Source organism: Kogia breviceps, chromosome 2, assembly GCF_026419965.1.
Source record: "Kogia breviceps isolate mKogBre1 chromosome 2, mKogBre1 haplotype 1, whole genome shotgun sequence".
Taxonomy (NCBI): domain Eukaryota; kingdom Metazoa; phylum Chordata; class Mammalia; order Artiodactyla; family Physeteridae; genus Kogia; species Kogia breviceps.
In genome coordinates, this window is record NC_081311.1 from 48,461,227 (window position 1) to 48,488,938 (window position 27,712).

Genomic DNA, 27,712 nt, shown 5'->3' on the forward strand with positions numbered 1-27,712 from the left:
TGGTGAAGATTCCCAGCGCTGTATTCCAGCTTGAGGAATACCTGCTGTGGAGGGACATGGCTGGGAAAAACGTATCATTCATTTTCTTTACAACTCTTCATATGGGCCCAGAATATCATCTCCCACTACTAACCAGAAAACATATACAGGGCAGGCGGCGTTCCCCTCTGTCATATATCCTCCAGGCAGGTCCCCAGTGGGACATAAAGACAAAGAGATTCCTGAGCTAGAGAAGATATTTATATTTGATGAGCATTAAGCCTGGGATTGGATCTGGAATACCACCAGGTGGCTCTTTACCATGAACTGTATGCAGGTCCCACCATGGTCCTTTGGGGGAGGGAGCGATGTGGAAAACGCTGGGGGGGTGGGTCACTCTTTGGGGATTTTTCCACGTGCTCTGTGGTCAGCGCTGGATTGCCCGTCAGGGCTCTGCCCTGGGTCCCCTCCAAGACCCAAGCTGGGGGAAACCTGCGCTGGGCTGCAGGGCCATATCATCCCCTACTGTTAGGGGCCCAAGAGGGGAAGGCTTTGCTGTCTTATCTCTGTGCTCCAACTTTAGTTTCAGTTTTCACTGCCAGCAAGGTCATCTCTGCTCATATTCTGTCTTGTCCCAAGACCAATGCAGAAAAAAAAAATAGCTGTAGTAAGTCATGCAGAGCAAGAACCATGGCCCACCCTGCCTTTGCCTCTGCTCTTGATGAGCCATCACTGACCCGGTGAGGCTAATCAGAAGTATGTGTTCACAAACGAACTTTTCTACAAAATAGAAACAGACTCACAGACGTAGAGAACAGACTTGTGGTTGCCAAGGGGGAGGGGCTTGGGGGAAGGATGGATTGGGAGTTTGGGATTAACAGATGCAAATTTTTATATATAGGATGGATAAACAGCAAGGTCCTATTGTATAGCACAGGGAACTATATTCAATATCCTGTGATAAACCATAATGGAAAAAGATATGAAAAAAATGTATATATATGTATAACTGAACCACTTTGCTGTATAGCAGAAATTAACACAACATTGTAGATCAACTGTACTTCAGTAAAATAAATTTTAAAAACTTATTTAAAAAAAGTATGTTTTCAGCCATCCGTGCCCAGCATTGTGTGTGTGTGTGAAATAGTGTTCACACCTTTTGTATTAGGTCTCTGATAATTTGGGGGAAAAGCACAATGTGGGACTTTGTTTCCACTTCCAGGGCCTCAAAATAAGAGGAGAAGGAGCTTTACAGCTGAACCAGACAGAGAAATTGTGCATGTGACACTGAGCCGGGATCCACGCCGTGGTTTTGGTAAGCGGGCTCCTGGCAGGGGGGACCCAGTCTTTCCCTCTGGGCAGAGGGGAGATGTGTGCCATCTTCCCTTTAGACTTTTCTACTCCCTTTTCCTGCCTGTCCTCTCCCAATTTGCCTTTTTCAGTGATCACTTCTTTTTCTTCCCTTTAAATGTCCCTAACCAGCAATGGGATGTTGGGGTCAAAGTTTCCTTTTAGGCCTGATCAGGTTTTGGGGTGCAGATCTTGAAAATCTAAGTACAAAATAGAAAAAGACTTTTCTGTCTAATACCATGTAATAACCTTTCTCTAGTATATTTAGATTCTTAGGGATGGGGAAGAGTAGTCAATCTTTTTCACCTCTTACTGTTTACCACATTCAAAGACCCTTAAGGAGAGGAGGGTTACTTGATTAAAAATCATCTTTTTTTTCCGATCTGATTATGTATTGGAACAAAATCCATGCACTTTGGTGGGCTGTGTTCCTAGCTGTAGTTGTGCTTATGAAAGCAGGGCAATCCATTTTTCTCCATCTGTCATGGCAGAGTAGAAAGAGCTGTTGGAGAATCAGAGGACCTAGGTACAAATATCAGCATTGCTACTTAGTAGCTGTGTGATCTCAAACAAATAACCTAACCTCTCTGAGCTGCAAAATCATTAAGTATCATATTCTTTCATATAATTGGATTATAGGTTTTGTGATTAATGAGGGAGAAGATGTAGGCAAAGTTGATCCTGGCATCTTTATATCTTCTATTATACCTGGGGGACCAGCTGAAAAAGCGAAAAAGATCAAACCAGGTATGTCTTTTTTGATTGCCAGAGATGTTGCTTTAAGGAACCGCTCTTTCTCATTTCCTTGATGGGATTATTGAGATGTCTTATTTTTCCAGGAGGGCAGATACTAGCCTTGAATCACATCAGTCTGGAGGGCTTCACATTCGACATGGCTGTTAGAATGATTCAGAATTCTCCTGACAACATAGAATTAATCATTTCTCAGTCAAAAGGTATGTCTTAACCCGCTTTCAGAAGCTGGAGAGCTTCCTTTATTTTCAGGAGTACGTTTTTACCACAGAGTACTGGGGCTTTAAGTCCGTGTAGGTCTTTTGTATTACCTCTCTCGTGGTAGTGGCTTTGGCACAAATCAATAAACTCTGCAATTTCAGGGACAAAATAGGCTCTACCATTGCTTGTCCTGCTGAATGGGAGGAGCCTACTCTAGTTCTTTATTATATGCAGCCATTGTGTGTTTTTCTGCCACTCTTCTTGCGTGAGAGGGAGGATATTCTTTCTATCACCCAAGTCCTTATTAAAAGTGGCTACTGCAGTAATTCTACATATTTGGGGCTTAGTCGTGGAATCCAGTGGGAAGGAGACAGGGGGCTGTTCTTGAAGCTGAAGAACATAACAGGCATTCTGTTCTAATTTGGTTAAGACTCGGCATGTTACAGATCAACCAAAAGAGTAAAGGTTTTTGTTTTTTTTAAAAGATGATTTTATTCATCCTTTAGATAACTATCCCACAATTGCTTATACTGAAGAATAATATGACTGTGTTTATTTGGGTCAGGTTTGGGGTGGTAATGGGGGGATGTTAACATCCCTTTCCCTCCCAGTTACCTGGGCTCACCACAGCTTTTTGGTTGAATGATCCTGCCATTTTCCGGCAGACTGCCTACCAAGCCAGGCCCACACTCTAGGAGCTTTGTACAATTTCCTCTCATGTACAGAAATGCTTCATGTCACACCAGCCAGCATTTTCTGGGTCCTAAATGCAGTCACCCCGTTGGCCTTGCCCTCTGAAAACCACATGCCCTCTCTCACTCTTGCACATGTACACACCATCACCAGATGGTTTTCCAGGTGCTGCATCTGCCCTTCGTCCAGAAACTGTGGGGGGATGGGGGGGTGGCAAAGCTGGGGCCTTAGCCATGCGCCTTTCATCCTGTGCTTGGACCTGACCCAGGGGCCGGCCCGGCCCTTCCACAGCACCTGTCCCAGCTCACTGCTCTATTGGATTTCCTACACTGTCACTGTTCTTCCCACAGTGTTTTAGCTGTCCTTGTATTTCCCTCCATACTTTGCACAGGAGAGGACAGAGGGGAGCGATCAAACCATCCTATTTTTAAAATCAGGAAACATAATGCAGCTGAGCTGGGATCCTTTCAGTGTCAAGGATGGCCTGCTGGGGTGGGGATGTCCAAAACTGGCACCCAAAGTCTGGGAGGCTCCAACCTCACTTCAGAGTTTCAGATGATGGAGTACCCACAGTGCCTGTGAATTCCGTGTCCTCTCACCCTGGAGTCCCTGTCACCTGTTGGTAACTCTACCTGGTCACAGTTGGGGTTCCTCAAAACAGCTGCCACCTTTGTTGGAGGAAGATGCTTCCACAGTGACTCTGGCTGGTCCCTGTGGGCAGAGGCTTGACTGCCGTGAGTTTCTATCTGGTTGGGCTTCTGTTGGGGCATGTGCTCTAGACTGGACATCAAAGACAAGACAGAGAGCCTTCCCATCAGGAGCAGACATCACCCTCCACTACAGATTGAGTTTTAATTACCCGCAGAAGTTCTAGCTTGTATTTCCGTTAGGCAGGACATACGTTGCACAGCTTGACATTTTAATCCAGTCATAAGTCTTGCCCTTGTCTTTTGTGGAGGGTGTGGAAGAAAATAAACAGATTCTTACAACATTGCTAGAAGGACAATGACAGTAGAATAGCTAGTGAGAAGCAGCCGCTTAGCACAAGGAGATCAGCTCAGTGCTTTGTGACCACCTAGAAGGGTGGGAGGGAGACGCGAGAGGGAGGAGATATGGGGATATATGTATACGTAGAGCTGATTCACTTTGTTATACAGCAGAAACTAACACACCATTGTAAAGCAATTATACTCCAATAAAGATGTTTTTTAAAAAAGAAAGAAATTGCCAGGAATAAGGCATTACTGAACGGTGGCCCACGACTCTCTACTGAATACCTTTAGGCTTGAACAACTTCTAATCTGATTCATTAAATTAAGTTTATCCACTGTGTGAGTTGGGCATTTTCCTATGTACTAATGAGTCTGTATCAAAAGTTGTAAACTTACTTGTGTGTCTATATATCCAGATGTAAAGAAAATCTAACTGTGTTCCTTCCTCTCATATACGTTTGTTGAATAGCTGATATTAACATATGCATGGTAAATACATGTATTGAGGCTCTTAGTACTATGTATTAAGCTGTAATCTCTTTCTCTCTCTCTCTCTACATGTATAAACATCTCTCCATATTTAATTTCTAAGCCTCACCAACCCTACCAGGTAGTTGAGATTATCTCTATTTTAGATATGAGGAAATTGAGGGCCAAAAATGTGAATTACCTCGCCCAAGGTTTTACCTAGTGATTCCTGACCTCATGTTCTTTCCTCTGCTCTGTGCCAGCTCAAGGGTCAGACATGGGGTAAATGGGAATCAGTGGCCCAGTCTTCACCCAAAGGGAGTCCACCATCTGGTTAGTACCAAGTTCCCCCCAAAGAACAAGACACAGTGAACTTTGGATCACAGGGTGATTACAGGTGTGCTCAGCAGGGACTCTGGAAGAGGCTGGCTTTAAGAGCAACATGCTGGTTGTGGGGTTTGGGGCAAGATTTAATCCTTTTGACTCTACTTTCTTGTGTTTGAACTGGGATCATACCTTCCTGGTGGGTATGTTGAAAACATGGAAAGATACATATATGTATATGTGTGTGTGTGTGTGTATATATATATATATATATATATATATATATATATATATATATACACACACACACACATATATATGTGTATGTGTATGTGTGTGGTGCCCATAATGTGACAAGAGCTTAAAAAGGGGGAACTGCCATTATAACCATCCGTTGCTCCTGTGTTTTCATAATTGGGTCACACAAGCTCTATTTAAGTTTCAAGAACACATCCAGAATCTTCCCTTCCTCTATTCTAAATGCATCATCTCTCATGAGGTGCTAAACTCACATAGCTCCCAGCAGCTATAAAAGGTCTTTCTGTCATTGGAAGAAAATGCTATGCCCCACATAGAAATGCCACTGAGACACCAGCCTTTCCAAGCTGTTGGTTTCTTCTTGGCTTTTTATAGGTGTTTGTGGAAATACCTCAAGCGAGGAGAAGAATAGCACGGCCAACTCTGGGGTCTTCTCTACAGACAACCTGAGCAACGGGCACCTGGGAAGTTTTTCATCACACACACAAGACCAGGAAAGAAATATTGAAGAACTGGAAATGGCTCGGACTCAGAGCTTAATGCCCAGGCTGAGACCTCAGCTGTCTGCTCCGCCATTAAAGGTAATCATTCCCTTGCTTCATTCTCTAGAATCCAGAGGAAAGAGAACAGGCTGTGGAGCCCAACAGTCTTGGCTCCAAAGTCCCTCTTTGTTCTCTATTTGCCATGTCAGGAAATAAATACTTACAGTGCATGGTTGCTGAGAAGAATATAAAGGGGAAAAGGCAAAGCTTCTAGTGCAGTGCCAGGACTCAGTGTTTGAGGTTTCAGTGTCCTCGGTCACTAATTTTAACTGTGACTGGTAATAACTGGATTCCGCCAAGGGCAATGCATGGACAATCAGACATCTTGTATTCTTGGTCTCTAGTTAGTCCTCAAGCTGCAACTCATTGCCTTTGCTCTTGACAACACACGAAGGAGGAAGAAGACAAAGGCCAGCTTTGGCATGCAGAGAACTGTCTGCTTTAGTCCCAGGGCCGCCAGACTCCAGCTGTGTTTCCTTAGACACTGGATGGAAAGGTCTCCTTTTGTCCCTCCAGACCTCTCTCCATTTTTCTCTGGGCCCCATGGAGCTGACATTCACAGACTGTGTCAGCCCTCTGTCTTCTGGTTGGCTCTGCCCAGAAGCCCTGTGTCTAGGGAAAGAGAGATGTTTTCCTTTATCTCACGCTACTACCCCACTCACAACACTCTGACACCGGTTGGGTGGGTTTTCCACATCAAGCAATTCCGACACTAACAGACTGGAATTAGCACCAGATCCCACAGGTGAAGGACCCATCCCTCAAGACAGCCTCCATTCCAGATGACAATGAAGTTGTCAGTCCCCCGGTTACCCACACTTCTGTCTGACTTGGCTGCAAATTGGAGGTCCCCATGACCCCCTCCTTGGGTTTGTTAATTTCCTAGAGCAGCTCACAGAATACAGGAAAACAGTTTGCTTGCTATCACTGATTTACTATAAAGGACGTTTTAAAGGTACAAGGGAACAGACAGATGAAGAGATGCGTAGGGTGAGGTCTAGAAGGGTCCTGAGAGCAGGATCATCTGCCCCTGTGGAGTTAGTGTGTGCCGTACTCTCTGCATAGATGTGTTTATGAACCTGGAAACTACGAATCCCATACTTTTGAAATTTTTATGGAGGCTTCAGCATGGAGGCATGGTGGATCATCAGCTCAATCTCTAGCCCCTCGTGTCTCCCCAGAGGATGGGGGGTTGAGTGGAGTGGAAAGTTTCAAGCTTCTAATCATGGCTTGGTTTTCTGGTGACCAGCCCCCATCCTGAAGCTATGCAGGAACCAGAGTTCCCTCTTTAGAACAAAAGACATTCTTATAACCCAGAAAATTTCAAGGGATTTGAGAGCTCTGTGTCAGGAACTGAGGTCAAAGACCAAATATTAGAACAAAAGATACTCCTAGTCTCTTATCACTTAGTAATTTTTTTTTTTAATTTAGACATCCCTGTATTTTATTTTTTTATCACTCATTGTGATATAATTGACATATATGTGTGTGTGTGTGTCTATACATATGTACATATGTATAGACACACACACACACATATATAGCAAAATGATTACCACAACAAGGTTAGTTAGCAGGTCCTTCCCCTCACAGAGTTAAAATTGTGTGTGTGTGTGTGTGTGTGTGTGTGTGTGTGTGTGTGTGTGTGGAGAGCATTTTGGATATACTCTCTTAGCAACTTGCAAATATACAATACAGTATTTCTAACTATAGTGACCATGCAGTACGTTACATACCCAGAAATTATTTACCTTATAACTGGAAATTTGTACCCTCTGACACCTTCACCCATACTCCCCACTGCCTACCCCTCACCCTCACCCTGGCAACTACCAATCCACTGCTCTGCTTCTGAGTTCGTTTTTTTAGATTCCACATATATCACTTAGGAAATTACAAGGGTTGAAGGAGCTCTGTGCCAGGAATGGGAGGCAGAGACCACTATATAGGTTTTCTCTTATTTCACAGTCCAGTGGGAGCTTGCAGCTGGGGGATGAGTGAGTACTGGCTCGTCACTCTCTGCCTGTGCTCAGGTTGGCTGTGACCCTCTGCTGAAGAACACAGCTCCTGTTAGGTGCTCTTTGCCCTAGAGCTCTTTACCACTTGCTCAGTTCCATCAAACCATTCCTCCTCTCACTCCTCAGGCTCAGGGAAGGTAAGAGCACCCGCTGTTTCTAGCCCCAGGGTGCTTAGCTCTCCTCATTGGTTTCTTTAACTGTTTGCCCACACCTTTGAAAGCGGGCCTTGAGTCGGCGCTCCTCCATCACCCAGGATGGGGATGTACACCTTCTCCTTCTTGCTGGGACTCTGGTGGAAAGGGGCAAGTTACCCCACCTCTCTCAACCGCATTTTTCTGTCTTATGAGAGAAGCAGTGATGTCTGGGCACAGAGCTGTGGAGACAAAAGTACCAGGGATCTGGCTGGCAGTAGGGCTCCATGTAGGCTAGATCCTTCCTCACTGCCTATGGTGCTCACCCGGATGGTGCATCCCATGAAGAGCTGGACGGGAAGTCGGCAAAAGAATAATACTAACAGTGGACACGACTGAGTGATTAACCATGTGTCAGGCAAGGTCCTGAGCACTTGGATGTGTTACATCACGCAAGCTTCATTACAAGCCTGTGAGATAATTACTATCATCAGCACTATTTATCAGTGGGGTCCCCGAGGCACAGAGAGACAGGAATGTGCCCGTGGTCTCTCAGGGAGTATGTGGCAGAGCTCGGATGCGAATCATAGGAGTGGGATTCCAGAACAGAAAACTTCCCCCCAGGCTGCACTTCAGAAAGCCCCCTCTCACAGGAAGCAGGGCCGAGAGGGCTTCCAGTTGGGGCCTCTGGGGCTGCACCTGCGAGCTGGTTTGTGCTGGGCAGATGAGGGGAGCAATGGTGCACCAAGGCCACAGCTGACCACGGCACAGACTGCAGAACTTGTGCCATCCAGGCTCTCTGGGTCACGTGGCCAGCTTTGCGGGTAGGTAACCTTTTGTGGCATAGTCGAGTCACACCCTCTCACTTTGGACCTCGACCTCAGTGGTTGCTCTACTCTTTAAATTTTAAAATTTAGATAAAACCCCTTGCCAGACCACGGGATACGGAGCGTCTCTGAAACAACTGGGGTTTCATCTGTTTCTATACCAAATCTCTTTGGAACCTCTTCTGTTGAATCGTTTTGGGTTTTTTTAAGCTTACTTCAGCCTGTTTATTTTCCTGTATATTAATTGTATTTTCTGATGTGGTGGACCGGGCAGCCGCTAAGCAGCTTAGCCAAGGGGACAGGTAGGACAAAAGTCTGGGAGAATCTGTGGCCCCATCTTCTTGGCACAGTTCATCGAAATACCCTTCCCCATGAGAAGTAGTTCAATATGGGCAGGTCTGCCCTATCACTGCCATCTCCCCAACTATCTCAGTACCTGACACATAGCAGGTGCTCAATTAATCTTGTAGCATGACTGGATGGATGAATCGACATGCATGTCACAGCACCAAGCAAAATGCCTGGCATGAGGTAGAAAATACTCTCTTCTGTCCTTCCCTCAAGCATTCAACCACTGTAAAGTAGAGACCCAGTACAGCTACTCTTGCTAGAGATGATTGAAGGTCCTCCTGAGGTTTTCTTCTGCTCCAGAAGCTGCTGTGTATCTGGTATCCAGCATGCCTTCACTTGATTGGTGTCATGTGTGAAGCTACCAGGAAGTGTCTTGATGACTTCAGTTCTCATAACAATATTTGCATCATGAGTAGAAACAGGAGGGAATCTTTTGAGACCCTGTTATGTGCTGGGCATCATTCATACTCACTGTTAGAAGGTGATCTCTCCTTGCAGTTCCGTGGGTTGGGAAACAAGTCTGGAGAGACCAAGAGACAGGTACAAAGTCATACAGGGAGGAACTGATTAAGCTGAGAGTGAATCCCCTGTTGTCCCAGCCCTGAAACTTATGATGTTTTTTGATGTGCAATGCTGCTGGCTCCTGAGAGCAGGTGAGAGCTAAGAGATGCCATCTGCTTAGGCAGGGCCAGCGCCTTCACTTCTTCTTTCTTTTTGTTTGTTCATTCGTGGCAGGGTACTGGTTCTTCATGTCCTCTATCACCTTCAGAAAACAATGCCAGTGAAATCTACTTTGTGGAGCTGGTTAAAGAAGATGGGACACTTGGATTCAGCGTGACTGTAAGAATTCTTAGGAGAGCTTAGAAAGTAAACAGTTGAAAGATGTTCATCTAGAGTCTTGGTGGGCATTGCACTCATATGCCAACCTCTGATAACCCAGTGCTCACTGGGTACAAGCAACACATCAGAAGTGATGAACCAAGAAAGTCAGTGGGGGCCTCAGTGAGGGATGGGAGTTCAAAGTGAAACTGGGAGACCAATGGCAAACTTGGGAAGAGCAGACACTCCAAGCAGTGTGGGTGGAATTATGGTTATGCTGGACAGTAAGGAGAGGGTAGCATTGTGGAGCTTCAGGGACACAAGCCAAAGGTGAATGGGGTGGTCCCTGGTCGTCAGATTGGTAAGACCTCCATTCAGGACAGACACTTTGCATTTGGTTTCTGAGCTCCATCTGGCAAACCCGGGAGGAGGGAGGATAAAAATTGTACAAGAATGATATTGTATAATCCCACTGATGTAAAAATTTTTATATATGTGTGTATACATACATGGAAAAATTAGAAGAAAAAGATAAAGTTAGATCTTTAGTGATCTGTAAGGATGTTCATAATCTATTGTTAACTTAAAAAAAACATTGCAAAATATTGTGTGGTTGAATTCTGCTTCTGTATCCACAAACCAACACACAAGGATACGGAATATGACAGGCACCAGCCTTTGGGCCCATCGCTGTATCCACTTTTTCTGGTCACTGCTTATGGAGAGACGATGTGGTACATTGATGTGACTCATTTCTGAGTACCTGCCATTGGCCAGTGCTGGGCTGGATATGACACAGCTCCCTCACACGGCTCATATCGTTATACTTCTTATGATCATCTAACTTTCTGCTCAGTGGATAATAAAGTCTAAACAAACAAGTGAATATATAAGATGGTGTCACATGGAGATGAGGTGATGGGATAGAGTGGAAGGCGGATGGGGGCTCTCTGAGTCAGGGAGGTGGGGGAGGCCCCTTCAGGAAGGGGCAGATGGATGGTGAGTTTTGCATTGTGTTTTCCAGGGTGGCATTAACACAAGTGTGCTCTGTGGAGGTATCTATGTGAAATCCATCATTCCCGGAGGGCCAGCAGCCAAGGAAGGGCGAATCCTGCAGGGTGAGGATGGAGTCATGCTGGGCTCTCTGTTCTGTGGTGTGATGAGCCCCGGCCCGGGGGGTGCAGCCTTCAAGCCTTGCCCCACTCTCGCTCTGATGCCTTGTGCAAATGATTGCCTCTCCAGGTCATGGTTTCCTTACCTGGAAAAGGAGATGATTTAACCTGACCCACCTACCTGATATGTTAACATGGGACCCAAATGCTTGGGAAACATAAGGTGATTTAAAATATGAAATTTTAAATAAACTTGTTGCTGTTTGGCTTTCATGGGAGAAGCCATCCTCCCCATGGAGGACAGAGCAGGTACTGGTGACCTCCACTTAAGTATCCGGGGAGGACACCAGCAAGCCTCCTCTCTGCCCTTCCTCACATCCACTGCTCTGAAGGAAGGGGGGGGGTGGATTTTTACTGTTCTCCAAAATGGCTAGAATTGAGCTAAAAAGGGCACCTACGATCTTACCTATCTCCATTTTCCCTAGAATTCCAGGGTCTCTGGCATCATCCAGGTCTCCCTGACATTTTTTGAAATAAAAAACATCCTGGAGATATAAATATCACCCCTAAGAGACTTGAAAAAACTTTCAAAAATGGTTTCACAGGAAATCAGGAGAAAGGATAAGGTTGTACTTGTTAGCTGGCTTAACTGCTCTGTGAGCCAAGGATAGAGGTTTCTAGATCACTGATCTGTGGAGGTGCTCACAGGGGAGGCTGGCAGGGCCCAGGCGGGGTTCCCCCCAGCTCAGCTCCCTACCCCTCCTTGAGGCTGTGTGGAGGGGCGCTGGGCAGGGGCCTCACAGAAGAGTCCTTCCTGCAGCCCCAGGAGCTCGGGGACATGACATCTGTCCCCCTCCCAGGTGACCGGCTCTTGCAGGTGGATGGAGTGAGTCTGTGCGGCCTCACCCACAAGCAGGCCGTGCAGTGCCTCAAGGGCTCTGGGCAGGTGAGTGCACCGTTACTGGTTACTGGGGAGCTTTCCTTCCTCCCAGAGTTTTCCTTGACAACATCAGAAGCTGTGGTTGCCTCTAGGTGGGAGGGGGGTAGGCAGGAAACCAACGAGACTTTCTTTCGTGTCTTTTTTTTCCCTTTCACATCTTCCTCTTACCAGTGCTTTTCTTTGGAGGTGTAAAAGTCAGGAGGAAGCAGGAAGATGTTCCCAGGCAGAGAAGCTCACCTCCTCTAAGGAGCCTTGAAAAGCTTACTGTCTCTTGCCTAGATTCTGGAATGAGACAGCTGGACTGAGAGGACTGAGTGAAGTGACTTCTCCTGCCTGGCTCTGGCCGCCCCCTCACGCCCTCTGCTCCAGCTGTAACTGACCAATGCCTCCGTCTGCTCTCAGGGCCTCTCAGCACTTGCCTTGGCACATGCTGACACCCACCCCTCCAAGTTCATGCTGTTCCCATCAACCTGTGTAATTACAGGCTGCACTGTCCTAGGGGTCCTTTTATTACAAAGAGGTAGAAATTCAAGATGCCAAGAGCATTTACCCTTAGGTCCTCATTCTGTGCAGTGCCCAGGCAGCATCTGGATTTTACTATACTCTGTCCCATCCTCCGCCTGAGCGTGGGAACCTTTACTTGCCATGGTGGCCCAAGCCACAGAGCTGGGGTCTCCCTCTTGGCAACTGGGCAATCATCAGAGATGCAAAGGGCTCCTAGGAACCCCTCTGGCAAACAGAGAGGTGGAAGGGCCCCCTTTTGCTTCCGTTCCCAAACCATTCTTCTATTTTGTGGTGAGATTTACTTGTCTTGGCAACCTTGGTTGACATATCTTGAGAACAAAGTCATAATTTATTAGTATTCTCTATTCTTCAGAACTTTGCTGACGGACATGCTTAGAGAATGTATTTGGCCAGCATACTGGCGGTGATGACAGGTAGGAACTGTCACTCTGGGGTCACAGGCTTGGTGCTGAATGACCACTGCTGCAGGAGGATGTTGTCAGGGTCAAGTCCCCCGAGTGGAAGCTCAAAATTTCTCCAAAGCTTCCAGGCGATGTCTAGCCACTGGGTCATGCTCTGGGTAACGGGAATATACAGTGTGTGGGGAAGAAGAAAGGGAAATTGAACCAGAAAGAAAGGGGGAGGCCAGATTGACATAGGCCTGGGATACTGTGCTGGGGGTTTGGATTTTAGGTGATGGAAAACACTGGAGATTTTTAATCAAGAGTGTTGCATGTTCAGCTTGTGTCTTATTTCAATCCACAGGTAACCTTGAGGGGAGTGGATTGAAGGAGGAGGAGATAGGGTCCAGGAAGTCAAGTTAGAGGGCGCTTGCCCCAGTCCAGCTGGTCATTGGCAGCAGGAGAGGGAATGGATGAGAGGGGAGCACTGAGGGAGATGTTTCTGATGGAGAACATGCAAGCCTTGGAAGCCAGTTGGGTATTTGGAGGGCAGAAGGGGGAGAGCTGGTCCACTGCAAGTGTGGCCCCTGGGAGGTTAGTTGAGGTCAGTGTTCTGAGAGAGCAAAGGCAAGAGGAGGACTGTTTTAGGCAAAATGAGGAGGGGGAAGTGAGGGTGAGTGAGAGGAAGAAGATGAATTTGGCCTTGAATACACTGAAATGGAAGTACATGTGTTACTTCCAGGAGCATTTGTCCAACAGACAGTTGGAAATATGGCTCTGGATCCTAACAGATAAGCTAGATTGGAGATTTTGATTTGAGATTCAAATGAAGCAGCTACTGGATGTATCAGAAAATTACGAAGCATTTGCCGAGTAGAGGGAGAGACTCCTGGTTGCCATATGAGGTGTAAATTGAGTTCGTCCACCCATCCTTCTAGGTTGCAAGACTGGTCTTAGAGAGAAGAGGCCCCAGGACTGCACAGCAGTGTCCTTCTGCTAATGACAGGATGGGAGATGAATGCACGGCTGTTTCCTTGGCAACAGTCTTGCCTGGAAGGCCTGCGAGCAGTGTCTCAGCGACATATGGTGAGAGGAGAGAGGATTGAGTGTTACTATTGTCATGTTATCCTGTGCTGCTTTTGAATTGTCAACTCCAAAGGGAAAGCAGGAAGGCTCTGTCTGGGTTCTCAAAAGATAGTGAGCAGTGGTGGTCATCATGTGGCAAGCTTTCTGATGCAATGGAAGCCAATCTAATGGAACATGTTTCTAGAAAAATGCATTATCCCCAAAATGATGACCAGGCATAATTCTGCCCCCAAGCCTTCTGAGGATTTCTGATCAGCCGCTGGAATGTTTGTGTATAAATAAGTATTTGGAGTTGAAATTGGATTGAAAGGATCATGCCTTTCCTGACAAAGGGTCCACGTTTCAGCCAAGACACTTGTAACAAAAATCTGAGTAAAGATGAGGTGGGTGGGGAGAGGAAGGTGCTCAGAAACCTAGCCTAGTTACTAGCATCAAAAAGCAAACCCGGGCTTCCCTGGTGGCACAGTGGTTGGCAGTCTGCGTGCTGATGCGGGGGACACGGGTTCGTGCCCCGGTCCGGGAAGATCCCACATGCCGCGGAGCGGCTGGACCCGTGAGCCATGGCCGCTGAGCCTGCGCGTCTGGAGGCTGTACTCCGCAACGGGAGAGGGCGCAACGGTGAGAGGCCCGCGTCCCGCAAAAAAATAAAATAATAATAAAAAAGCAAACCCATGATCAGTTTACACATCATCTGATGGGTTGCCTCTCTGCACTTCCCTGGGATTTTGTTTCCTGCTAGGAAAACATTTATTTCCTTAGTATGTCATGATTTGCAGCTGAGCTACTTGTCAACCCCTATATAGAGATTTTCCTGAAGGTGTTAAGTCAGGTTGAATGCGAGGTAACCATAGTGAGCAATGGGGTTGGGTGGAGGGGGAGAAGCGTGTGCATAAAATAATCTGTTTCTTCTTTCATTGCTCCTTGGCTCACTCCAGTGAGGGCCTTTGAGAAATTGAATACAGAATGAGCTAAAGGGGTCAGACGATGGTGATGGTGAAACTGGTCATATGACATACCTGAACCTAACTGCTTCAGACACTTTCATTCTTGCCTCAAATCATAGTTTATAAATCAGTGCTCTGTCCCTCTATTGATTGATTGCCAACTGAGGTGGTGAAAGCAGAGTAGGGGAGACCCAGAGGCCTCTTTGGCTGCCAGACTATATAAGTTCTTTGGGCTGTGTCCATCTTGGGTGCCCAGAAGCAGCTGTTTTGTCTTACGGTCACTACATAGGGCTGAACAAAATGGCAGCTAAAACATTTTCATAGAGTTAGCCATGATTATCTCCATGGTCTAATTATGCAAAAATTTTTTTCAAATATACTAAAAAATGACTGTGGTTCTAAAAGGGTAATAGGAATATATGTCAATCAAGTTTTACTAAATGATTTGGGCCTATTGTGTACGTCTCTAAGTTATATCTTTAGGAATATATGTCAACCAAGTTTTACTAAATGATTTGGGCCTATTGTGTATGTCTCTAAGTTATATCTTTACATATAAACTTTGTTGATTGTCTATAATTGCTCTGTCCAATATGGTAGCCACTTGCCCATGTGGCTATTGAGTACTTGAAGTGTGACCTCTCCAAACTGATAAAATATATACTCGAGTCTTAAAGACTTAGTTCATAAGAAGAATGTAAAGTACCTCATTAATAATTTTTTCATGTTGTTACATGTTGAAATGGTAATATTTTAGATATGTTGGGTTAAATAAAATATGATTATGTTTATTTTACCCATTTCCTCTTATTTTTTAAAATGTAACTATTTGAAAACTTTGGCATTATGTATGTGGTTTGCATATGCAGTTCACACATTTCCATTGGATGACACTGACCTATAACAGGTATAATGGACTGTGTCATAAAAATGAGCAAAATGAAATCTTTTAATGTAAAACAGGAATAATTCATTTACTTGACAATTTGCATTTTGAGGCTGGCCAATTTCATTTATAATCTACTGAAGGATGGATCTCATTCACATCCCACGATACAGGTCCCAGGTTTGAAGTCAAGCTGAAAAAGAACGCCAGTGGTCTGGGATTCAGTTTCGTGCAGATGGAGAGTGAACGCTGTGGCCATCTCAAGAACGATCTTGTGAGGATTAAGCGTCTCTTCCCAGGGCAGCCGGCAGAGGAGAATGGGGCCATTGCAGCTGGTGACATTATCCTGGCTGTGAACGGAAGGCCCACGGAAGGCCTCGACTTCCAGGTGGGAGGCCATGAGGGATGCAGCCCTGTGTGCAGGCTGAGGTCAGCCATGCTCCTTTCAGGGCCACCCACCATGGGGAACACTCTGGGCTCCCGGAAATCACACGTGGAGCCTGGATTTGATCACGTAAAGAGAGAAATTGGCAGAACATCCTCATATTAAAATTTCCATCTCAATTCTTAAGTATCTGACCTTGAGTAAGCCTTGCTTCTCAGTAGGTTCGTAATGAAACTGAAGATAAAACCCTGGCTTCTGTGCTGGCTAAAGGTCTCCTAACACACACTCCCAGAGGTGGGCGTGAGGGCTCAATGGGCTGCCTTGGGTCCCTTTCTGCCCTCCTTCCCATTTCTCTACTAAATTTACAGCTTTGACGTGTAGTGTTGCATTGGTTGTCGTGTGTATGATCAAAAATGTAATAAAAAAGAAAGTAAAAGGTGGACATTTCTTAATCTTATAGCATAAAATCTCAATGAAATATTGTACATATCAGTCAGGGTCCTGGCAGAAAATGGGCCATTTGAGAAAGTTTAATAAAGGTGTGGAGATTGTTGGGAAACTCAAGGGAGAGTATAGAGCCCTGGGGCTGGGAACAGTGGGTGCAGTTATTCACTCTCCCTACCCCCGAAGTCCAAAGGGAGATGGGTAGGAGCAGTTACCAAATCCTAGAAACTGAGTGAGCTAGGTGGAGCAGGGATATAAGTCATCCTGTGACAACCCCATGGAGAGGAAGGCAGGAAAGCAAACCTGGACCTCCCTCTCCTCCTCGGCTCTGATTCCTGTTCACCCTCGCATTGGCTGAGCCCAGCAGGAAGCCTCTCTGCAGCCGATGCAGGTCTACCTCCAGGGCACAGAGCAAGGCAGACGAAGGTGGAGAGTGGCTCTAGGTGGGATGGGAAGGGGTGGAGAATCCTCAGAACAGCATTAGGGTGGGGATACCTTCATCCATCCTGCATCCTTCATCTGATCCAGGATCATCCTCTGAGAACTGCTGCTGGGCCAGCAACTGTACGAGGAACTGAAGACAGAGGTTGACAGTTCATACGGTCTGGTCTCAGAGCTCACGGGGGTAGTGGGATAGACAAGAGAACAATTCTCACTGCGGGAAATAAGTGTCATGAGAGATAAAAGGTCCTGCTCCAGTGCTTGTACCAGGGAACTGGGAAGTAGCCCATTCTATGGCAGTCCATTGCAGCTGGGGCTACTGAGTAGTATCCAGATCAGTGGTTCCAGGTAGGGGTGAATTTGCCTCTTGGGACATTTGGTGAAGACCAGAGACATTTATGGTTTTCACAACTAATGGATGCTACTGGCATCTAGTGGGTAGAGACCAGAGATGCTGCTCAACATCCTGAGAAGCACAGGGCAGCTCTGACAACAGTTATCCAGCCTAAAATGCCAATAGTGCTGAGAGGTTGAGAAATCATGGTCTAGATAGGTAATAAGAGCTATTCAGGCAACCTCATGCCCTGGGCTTTGAGAGGGTGGCTTGGAGCAAGAGGTTCAGCATGGTGGGAGCTTAGGAAGTGGGTGCAGGGGGGAGCAGGTGGGAGAGAGAGCAGGGCGAGAGGCAGTGGCACATAAGAACAGGTTCTGGGTGCTGTGCTTATGTTGAGTGAGGTGAGCCAGAGAGAGGGTTCAGCAGGAGAAGAACCTGGTTATATCTGTATTTTGGAACGACTGCATGATGTGGAGGAAGGGATGTGGGTGACAGTGGAGGAGGCCAGGAGCAGAGAGGAAGTCACTGCAGTTTCACAGGTGAGAGGTTCCGAGGGCCCGAGCTGCCCCTGGGTAGAAGCTCAGGGCTGAGGGTCAGGCTTTAGAGATTGGGGTGGTGGCATCTACATGACCGGTGGCCCCTGAGGTGGGGGTGGGTAGAGAGGGAAAGGAGGTTGAGATGGTAACAGTCATTTGCTTGACTCACTCTCTCGCTGAAGAAAAGGCATCAGTATTGGCAGATGCTGCCATCAAAAGGCCCCAAGCAGACCTTGGCCATTTCCAGCTCAGCATCGGTACATCATCTTTGTGGGAACACAGGCCGATGGCCTTGGATCCATGCATTTTGGGAAGTCAGCGGTGTCCTCCAAAGTTCTCTGGAGCCAAGAAACAGATCAAGGTGGGGGGGAGGGGCCCGGGAGATAGTGGAGAGCACAGAGGAGGACACTCCACAGCCCTACAACTAACCATGGATTTTGGTTTCTGATAGGAGGTGCTGCATTTACTGCGAGGAGCCTCACAGGAAGTCACGCTCCTGCTTTGCCGACCCCTGCCAGGTGTGCTGCCTGAGATGGATCAGGGCTGGCAGGTAAGGGGCAGTGCCCTCTGCTCTCTCCACATGCCTCAGGTTCAGGCACTCCTTTTCTTGTCGGTGGGTCCTGAAAAGCCCAACTTTGCTTTTGGTAGTGTTCAATGCCACCTGCTTTCATTGGGGCAGGAAAGTAGCTGGCCCCCAAACCTCAATTAGTCTGTGACAAGTTCATGAGGTCCTACCTCTGCCTTCCCCTTCCTCTCCCTGCCTCTCCCAATATTTGGCTCTTCCTGTAGATGGTTACATGTTTAGATCTTGGCTGTGAAACTTCTAGAGCTAGGTTCTCTGGCAGGCCAAGCACCAGGGAGGGGAAACCAGGAGCAACGGGAGTAGATAGAAAACCAAATGAAGGGAAGGTAAGAATTTCCATTCTGAGGAATGAAATGGAGAGAAAAAAAAGGAGGATATATGTCCACCCTTCTATAACATGAATTAGGCATGTATGGTCTAGTGCAAAGAAGGGAAGCATTGGAATCAGGACAGTTCAGAATTCTTACATTGATGCCTGTATTAGGTTCTCCAGAGAAATAGAACCAATAGGATGTGTGTGTGTGTGTGTGTGTGTGTGTGTGTGTGTGTGTGTGTGTGTGTGTAGAGACAGAGACAGAGAGAGATTTTAAGGAATTGGCTCATGTGATCATGGTGCCTGGCCCATCTAAATTCTGCAGAGAAGGCTGGCTGGCTGGAAACCCAGTGGGGAGCTGATGTTGCAGGGTGAATCCTAAGGCAGTCTGGAGACAGGATTCATTCTTTCCTGGGGAGCTCGGTCTTTTTTCTCTTCAGGCCTTCAACTGATTGAACGAAGTTCACTAACATTATAGAGGTGATTTGCTTCACTCAAAGTCTACTGATTTACATGCTACTCTCATCGAAAAAATACCTTTACAGAAACATCTAGATTCGTGTTTGACCAAATATCTGGGTACTGTGGCCTAGCCAAGTTGACACATAATGTTAACCATCACAATGCCACCTGTTGAGTCCTTGGGCACACACTCTGCTGTAGAGATTGGAGTGAAGGAAGTTTATGGGGACGGCTCTTGGGAACACCCTTATGAGGGTGAGAGAAGCATGGCTGGGAGGAAGGGGAAGTAAATGTGTTGCAGCTGCAACAGGGGCCTCGGCTGACCTACAGGGAGCTCTGAAGCTGGGATGGCCCCACAGAGCTGCCCAGAATTGGGACAAAAGTGCCTGTACTTTTGCTCTCTGCATCAACCAGCGCTGGAGTAAGAGCTGCCCCAAGGGAGGGGGCCTAAATTTGGCCGAGGCAGTTCCCTTGAGCTGAGCACAATTTCTGTGGAGGGGATAGCTGTAAGCTGCCAGCAGCCAGCAGTCCTGGCAGCTGGGGGCTGATGGCCTCATTTGTCGAGGGGAATCTGTGTGAGCACCCTGGCATCACCTGCACCTGCTCTGTTTGCTGCAAGGACTTTGGGCACTTGCCTGACTTCTCTAGGTCTCATGATTCCTCATCTGAGACATGGATAAGATGTGGATAAAATCAATCACTTATCATCACTGAGGGTGACAGTCACTAGAGACAGCACAGGGACTTGGTGACCCAGATCCTCTTGATGCTTGGACTCCAAGAGGTCATTTGATACCAACTTTGGGGAGAAAAGAGCTATGGGAAGGAAATCTGAAAGTTTCCAGTTGCCAGTTTGGAAAAGGAGGTAGATGACAGCAATTATGTTAAACAAATGAACAGGGCAGGGGAGGGTCAAGCTCCATACACACAAAGATCAGGCCAAGGGGCTGGTACCCAGTGTTTTTGTGAGATATCTGGTAATGCCAGGGAAAGAGTTGTCCTTCTGTCCTGGAGAAGAGCTCCCCCAAGGAGAGCCCAGATGCATCTAGTGGGAAGGGCTTGGGGTGAGGAATGGTGGGCATGCTTCCTCTCTCCTCCTGAGGACCAAGTGCAAGAATTTTCATTCATTCACTTGGCCCCAGAGGTCAGATTGAAGACCAAAGAAGAGAGTATTTAGTTCAAAACTAAAATAAAGTAGTTATGAGAAGGAGGCGGCTGTGCAAACATCTGGAATACGGTCGTTCCAGGCAGAAGGAATAGAAAGTGCAAAGGCTCTGAGACAGGAATGACCTGGAGGTTTGAAGGACACAAAGATTATGGTTGTGCCTGGACAGTAGCTAATGAAGGGGAGTGTGGAATGGGAGGAGTTGTAGAGGGAGTCAGGGACTGCACCATTTGTGACCTTGTAGGTCTTGGTAATGTGCTGATTCCATCCTGGCTGCAACAGGAAGCCACTGGGCTGGGAGGGGTGGGAGGGTGAAGGGTGAAGCAGGAATGTGGCCTCATCTGGTCTGTACTTTAGAGAGGTCACTTAGGTTGCTGGTGGAGATGGAGTGGAGCAGGTAAGTTGGCAGCGATTCAGGTGAGATATTGTGGCTTAGACTCAGGTTGTAGCCAAATAGCTGGTAAGTGGTCAGATCTGGGATGTGACTGGGAGGTAGAGCCCATGGGATGACTTTTGGATTAGATATGGGTGTGAGGACAGAGAGTAGAGTTTGGCTTGATCAACTTGGATGAATGGTGGCACCACTTACCATGATAGGATGTGCTTGGAGGGAGCCGTTTAAAGTACATGGGGGAGAAGAAGAAGCTCTTGATAGCGTGTAAACTTAAATGTTTGTGGAGCATTCAATGGAGATGTCTGTTAGGTAGTTGTTTGTGGAGAACTGGTGTGAGGTCAGGGCTGGAAAAAGCAAATTTGGAATTGTCAGCAAATAATGCCACTGAAAGGCATAAACTGGATGAGATCACCGTCGGAAGGAGTACAGAAAAAGTCAAGAAGAGGGCTGAGAAGTGAGCCATGTGATACCCCAACACTGAGCGATCTGATCCAAAGAAATGAGACAGCACATGAGACTGAGAAGGGCCCTGGGAAGTGGTCCAGGTAAGGGTGGAGTTCAGGGTAAACTCAACGTTTAAGTAGAGTAAATTCATAAGGGACATCCTCAAGAAGGAGGAAGGACCAGTTATGCTGAATGTTGCTGAGAGTTAGAGTGAGATGAGGACAGAGAATTATCCTTTGGCTTTAGAAAGATGTAGGTCACTAGAGATCCTAATCAGAGCTCCTTCAGTGGAATGATGGAGACAGAAGCCTGGTTGGAGTGGGTACAAAGGAGAAGGAGGGGACACAGAAATAGTGAGTAAAGACACTCATTTGAAGAACACAGAAGAGGGGTGGATTGGTACCAACTTTGGTACCAAAGCAATATTTAGATTTTGCTCAGTGTGCAACATGGATCCAGTAATCCTTAACATTTCTTTCAATAGACACCTGTGCCCTCAGCAGACAAAGAATTCACGAGGGCAACATGCACTGACTCAGAGCAGAGCCCCAGCCTGGATCAAGAGGATAGCCAGAGGGACAGTGCCTCCGCAGATGCAGGGGAAGGCCTGGGTCTCAGGCCAGAGTCTTTCCAACAGGCCACCAGAGAGGCACAATGGGACCAAGACACAGAGAGACCCTGGGCCACTTCCTTGACTCGTCCTCGGGATTCCTACCCTCATTTATTCAGACTTCACCAAGAAATGGATGCATCAACATTGGCTACCTCTTTGGAAAACAATATGAGGCAAAACTGCTATTCAGTTTGTGATATCAGGAGACTTGAAAGGTAAGGATCACCCCTTTTCAGACATATTATAAATTATATGCATGTCATTGCTAGAAATTACAATCAAGCAATTAATAACTATGCTCAGATGCTTGCTGAGCCAGGACTGTTCTGGGCATTGTATGAGAGGAAGAAACAAGAGAAGCATGCAATCTGGAGCTGCTGTAACCACAACTTGTGAGCTTTTGGGAAAGCAAACCCCACCCAGAGGTCCTCCCGTACCCTTGGAGACTACAGATGGCAGGCCTTGGGGTTTCTTCCCCACATACAAACCTTTGTCCTGCAACCCTCATGGCTTCTTGAAGCACCATGGTAAGAAAGATGTTCCCTTGTATACATGATTTCTATTGCTAATATAATGCTTTATAATCAACACCAGCTTAAGAAAAAAAAAAAAATCTACATCTTCAAAACCAGACTGAAACATTCATTTTAATAGCCATTTGTTTTTTAACATAGTCTGTGTTTTTGTGCTCATCCACCCCTGAGTATTTCCACTTCTCAGTCCTGTTCTGATGGAAAACAAACTCTTTCTTTCAGTTTGATGAGTATTTTTACACATAGCCAGGGTACTTAGAAACCTGTTAGGAGCAGAGAGAGGGGTACAAATACTGAGAGAGGGTGAGATATTGCTCCTAGGAGTGTGCTAACTAGAGGCATGGGCAGAAAGCAGACAAACAACGAGGAACAATGGTTTGTGTTTGACACTGTATAAACCCACTGATATTAAATATAGCTCTTAATTGTTGGTCATCCTAGAAGATTGACAAGGGCAAATCTATAGGGACTAGTAGGTGACATGAACTATGAAGCGGCTGGGGTAATGCAATTAGGCAGGGTGAGATCTGTGACAGACAGGAGCCAGGAATATGTTTCCAAGAAGCATCCAGATACAATTTTTAAAGTATACTGTATTGTGGCAACTAACCAAAATCCAACTACTCTGCGGAGTAGAACAGGGTGGGCAAGCATGTTCATCAGTGGTATTCATTTTCATTGTTTGAAAATGCATAAGCACGAGTGTATGTATAGTTCCTTACATTTGCATTCTAGGCAGTAATTGATATACTTGATCAAATGATAAAGGAAATAACCTACAGAGATTTATCCAAGGACAACTATTCGTATGATCTTGTAGGAAATATAAAAGGAGTGGTACTTCCCTGTAGACATGGGGCCACTCTTTTGGATTTTTAAAGGTTTTACTGATAGATAGTTTGGGGTGATGGACTGGATTATAAAGTGACTCTAGGATTAGGTATAAGCCTGGAGTTTGACTTGCCATGTGCCTTTAATATAATATAATTATTACTTATTAATAATAGTATTTAAACTAATTATTACTGTAGGTTGTCACTGTCTCATTTATGGACTCACAGAAATTCAGGGTTGTTCCATATAAAAATGGTCTCATCTAACGTCATATCCCATGCTGGAATCTGCTCTGTGACATTCCTGAAGTAGGGGGCCTGCTTTTACTTGAATATCTCCAGGGAGGCAGAAGTTGCTGCCTCTTGAGGTGGCCCATTTTATCATCGTGTAGCTGTTGATCAGGAAGTTCTTCCTTATACTGATGTGAAAATTGCCTTTCTCTATCTTCTACTCATAAATCCTGATATGTTTTCCTCCTATGTTTTCATCACTTCTTTTTTAAAAAAATAAGAAACATTACATCATTTTATATTTCTGAATCAAATTAAATCTGGCTTAGCATTCCTACTTGCAAGGGTATACCAGATGTCCAAAATCTGCTATCCTTACAGGGGGCTGCCCCTTCCTAGAACTATACTAAGAGCTTCTTCAGAACATTCTGGTGGAGCCCCAGATCATCATTCCGTCTTGGTGGTTGCCCCATGCTTGCTACCCAGCCCATGTGGTCCATGGAGTTACAAGGGGGCAGCCTTGCTATTCTCTGCCCTAACTCCCTCCATCACCAACTCCTCTCCCTTGTGCTTACCTCCCACAGCCCTGGTGATGGCAGTGCTCTGCCTCTTCACATTTCCTTTTACTGTGTTTCACTTGTACTGCGTTTTCTCTCATCCATTCAGGAACCTTTCTTTTTCTACAAAGGAAGGACTCAAACCCTATCAGCTTCTCCTCCAATGGGACCTTAGCTTGCACTTAAAGCACACATAGTTAGTGACTGCCCCCTACAGGAGGAAAAGCATGGCACAGGCTCAGCAATCCCTGGACACAGTTCCCCCAGCTCCTGAATAGGGTCAGAATTAGGATTCCAAAGTGGGTTTGTGGTTCTTTGTGGATCTCCCTTGAATATTCACTGCTCAGTTCTGAGGTGGCTGCCCCAGGTAACTGCCTCTTATTTCTGGCATCCCTGAGTGAAGTTTTCTTTCTGCAGTTTAGATCAAAAAGAGTACTGACTTCTTGATCATATAGCCCTGGTTTCAGCTCTACCACTTACTAGTGTGTCTGGAGAGTTGTCTTTCCTGAGCTTGAGGCTTCCCAAATGTAAATGAAGACCCCGACAACTCCACAGGGTGCTGTGCCCTTCAAAAGAAATAACACATGCAGAGCACTAGTCCAGAGCCTGGCATGCAACAGGAACTCAAGTCAGTTTTCCTTCCCTTTCCTGAGCCATTTTCAGCTAAAAAACAAGTCCCAATCATTAAAATTCCCAGCAAACTGCCAGATCTTACCATCGACCAGGTGGTTACTTCCTATAGTCTAGTGGCTGCCAGCACCCCAGCAAACCCAGAGTGTTCATGGAGAAGATGAAGTTTTACTCTTCTTTCCCTGTTCTCTTCTTTTACCACACTGTACACATACTACTGCCATACAGTAGTAGATCTTTGTAAAACATGTAATAAAGCTGTACAGTACATTTTCATGGAGGAACACTGGAATTGTGTATCTTCCAGAGAGAGGACTTGGTACTTGGCTGGAGTTGCATCTTATACAAGGTTAGTTTCTAAAGTAGGGCATAAGGTAAAATCATATCAAGTCACATTACCCTGAACATCACTTTGGGAGATGTGATGTTTTTCTCCCTTCGTGTGGGAGGAGATTACTTTTTCTTTGGTTGAGCCTCAGATAAAGTCTGGTGACTTGCATTTATGGGCCATGCTGACTGCAAAATCCTTATCTTTAAATGCTAGCATCATAGGAATGAAGGGACGGCAGATTCAAGTTTCCCACTCACGTTCGATTCAGGGCTTACACTCATTGAGTGAGAAGTTGGTCGTTGCAGAGTGTTTAAGGATATTTCTCTTCCCTTCCCTTCCTTCCTTCCTTTATCTCTGTCTGTGTCTCTCTCCCCTTGCATATATACTTATATTCCTGTAATTAAAATGCATCTATTTTCATCAAGTATCATTTAGAGAAAGTGAGAATGTAAGTCTTCATGGTTATTTAAGAAGTGCAAAATGAAACCAGGTCCTTGAAATGAACCTAAAGTTACTGTGTATGTTCTGAGGAGGGCAGTGTTCCTGGAATAGCAAAGGATGATTAGGAGATTAAGGGTCTAACTTAACTGCAGCTGCCATGCCAGGTGTGACCTCAGAGTAGCTGGCTGAGGGTTGAATGAGCTGCTAGGTGAGCAGGGCTGTCGGTCAAACGGGAGGACACAGGGGACCCCTGTGGAGGCCTGCGCTGCAGCCAAAGTGTGACTGAGAGGAGTGAGTGGGGCAGATGCCTGGCCAGGAGCGGCAGTGGTCTAACCCAGCAGAGCAGAGCCCATGGCAGGCTGGGGCTGGGCGCTGCCTTCAGCTGGGTTTTCTCCGCAAGCTGCCAGGCTCCCCGGGGACACCCCCATACACACCCACTCTCACGACTCCTAAGTACTGAACTCCAGCTCAGGATTATCAACTGAACTTCACCCCCAGCAATCCACTGAACATCTCTACTTGATGTCTTAGAAACACTGCAGACACAACCCCTAGATGTTAAACTTGGCACTGGCAGGAAGTCCCAGTGGCACTCACCAAGCTAATGGGGATCTGGGGCGGGCCTGGTGCTGGAGAGCTGGGGAAGGCTGAGCCTCACATGAAGAGACACAAAACCCGACCTTGCTGTGAGTTTGCCCGCAGTAAATAGGGCAATTACAATACCCGGTATTTCAGGCCTGAAATGCCGTCTACTCATTTGACTTGTCTTCCTGAAAGGTGAATGTGATTTGGGTGGCTTGAGTTTCTAAGGAACAGCTCTCCTGGGACGTTGGGCATGGTGTCTTCCACTCTCAGTAAATAACCTGTAGCAAGCAGAGGCTTCATGATGATTTCACTGACCTCAGAGCTGAACCGGGATTCATTTCCTTAAAAGCAGTCGCTGAAGAATTGCAGGATCTGGTGGGAGGCCTGGTGCCAGGACCCTGCCAGCTTGTGTGGAGGAGGCAGCTGGGCACACCTGAGGAGACCCAGGTGGGGTCTCCAGATTCTCCTCTAAGTACCATCTGTCTACAGGAGGCTCCTTTGGTCAGACAGCTTGGGAGGGAGAGAATGAGGGCAGGGAGCAGCGGAGGTCATAAAATGTACCTGGGGGTAAACAGAGAGCTCAGAGCACTCTGATCCCTTCAGGTTCTAGATGGAGCCCTGCTTCATTATCCCCATGTCCTGAGCTGGCCTTGAGCCCTGGGGGAAGGACTCCAACTCTCTACCTGGCGTGTCCACATGCCAAAACATCTTATCAACTTCTCCAAATCTCCAAGTCTCACCCCTTCCGTGAAATAGGCTCTGCCTGGTGGGCTCTCCCGGGCCTTTCTGGACCTCTTCTTGCCTCACTTCCTTTTCCCCAGGCTCACAAGCAAACTCCAGGTCAGAGCTCCAAGAGCAGCCTGGTGGCCTGGGTGGAAGGGTGGATGGAAAGGCAGTTATTCTCCCTGAGATAATGGCCAAGATGCCACCCTGGAGACCACTGAGCCCCCTCTTGACACCCAACGGCCTTGCCTCTTGCCTCTCAGGCTGATGGCCTCCCTGGGTCTCTCTCCGGGCAGGGTCAGTAGCTGGAGCCCCAATCCAACCTGGAGAGCAAGGAGCTAATTACAAAGGTTGGAGGAGCATGGAAGTGGGAGGTGAGGCGTGGACAGCCAGGCGCTGCAGTGTTGCCACCTGTTTCTCTGCAGCAAGGGAAGGAGAGGGTTGCTGCTGGGGGCAGGGGAGCAGTGGCAGGGTGGACCTGGGCACCAGCTAGATTTCCTGTCCTTTGACAAAACTTCCATGGTATTCCCTCCCTATGTTTATAAGAAAACACATTTTCTGCACAATTTGGTCAAATATTTTAAGGTGTTAAATCAATTTTTCCTTAAAGAGTTTAGCAATTTTAAGAGATTGTTTTCTTAAAGTGAATGTTCCTCTTTAGTCCAAATGCATATAAGGACTAAACACATGTGCATGTATATTTACAGGAAATGCCTATTTACATGAACTCTGTATCTCTCATGAGCAGAAATGATGTCTCTTTGACAGCAAAACTCAGGTTGGAACCAACACTCCAGCCCTACTGGGGAGGAGGGCCAGCTACATGGTTGTTTGGTGGCTTGTAGCTATAAGGAGGTACCAGCGCTGATTTTAAGGGAAAAATGTATTGCAGGAAAGGGAAAGGGAGGGCAGGGGCACTGACAAAGCCAACCTATTGATTTGGGGATGGGGAAGGAGGCTGATAAACAAGGATCCATGTATTTGGTACAAAGCTCAATCTATGTGCATTTCTTTTAGATTCTCCTACTCATCTTCTCTAACCAGACTCTCGACAGATATTTTCTGAGTACCCTGTCTGCATGTTGGAAGCACTGTGCCCAATGCTCTGTCATCTTCATGGACTGCTCTTTCTAATCAAAAACGTGTGTGGTG

The 27,712-nt window shown here is 46.6% G+C and overlaps 1 protein-coding gene across 1 annotated transcript; it reads left to right on the forward strand.

The window, feature by feature from the left end:
• The first annotated feature begins 11,659 nt into the window (after window positions 1–11,659).
• FRMPD2 (FERM and PDZ domain containing 2) lies at window positions 11,660–27,659 on the forward strand. The gene is made up of 6 exons (XM_059051979.2): window positions 11,660–11,767; window positions 13,605–13,752; window positions 15,756–15,970; window positions 18,174–18,272; window positions 21,568–21,911; window positions 27,578–27,659. Exons 1-6 carry the CDS (start codon window positions 11,660–11,662, stop codon window positions 27,624–27,626), a joined length of 963 nt encoding a protein of 320 aa, XP_058907962.1. The 3' UTR covers window positions 27,627–27,659.
• Window positions 27,660–27,712: the final 53 nt, after the last annotated feature.

What these genes read in the sequence shown, in the direction of transcription:
- FRMPD2 (XM_059051979.2), top strand. Translation starts at nt 11,660, where the DNA reads ATGACATCTGTCCCCCTCCCAGGTGACCGGCTCTTGCAGGTGGATGGA. An exon ending in CAGTGTCTCAGCGACATATG is followed by an intron (nt 13,753 to 15,755) that starts GTGAGAGGAGAG and finishes CCCACGATACAG; the next exon opens with GTCCCAGGTTTGAAGTCAAG. An exon ending in GATATCAGGAGACTTGAAAG is followed by an intron (nt 21,912 to 27,577) that starts GTAAGGATCACC and finishes CATTTCTTTTAG; the next exon opens with ATTCTCCTACTCATCTTCTC.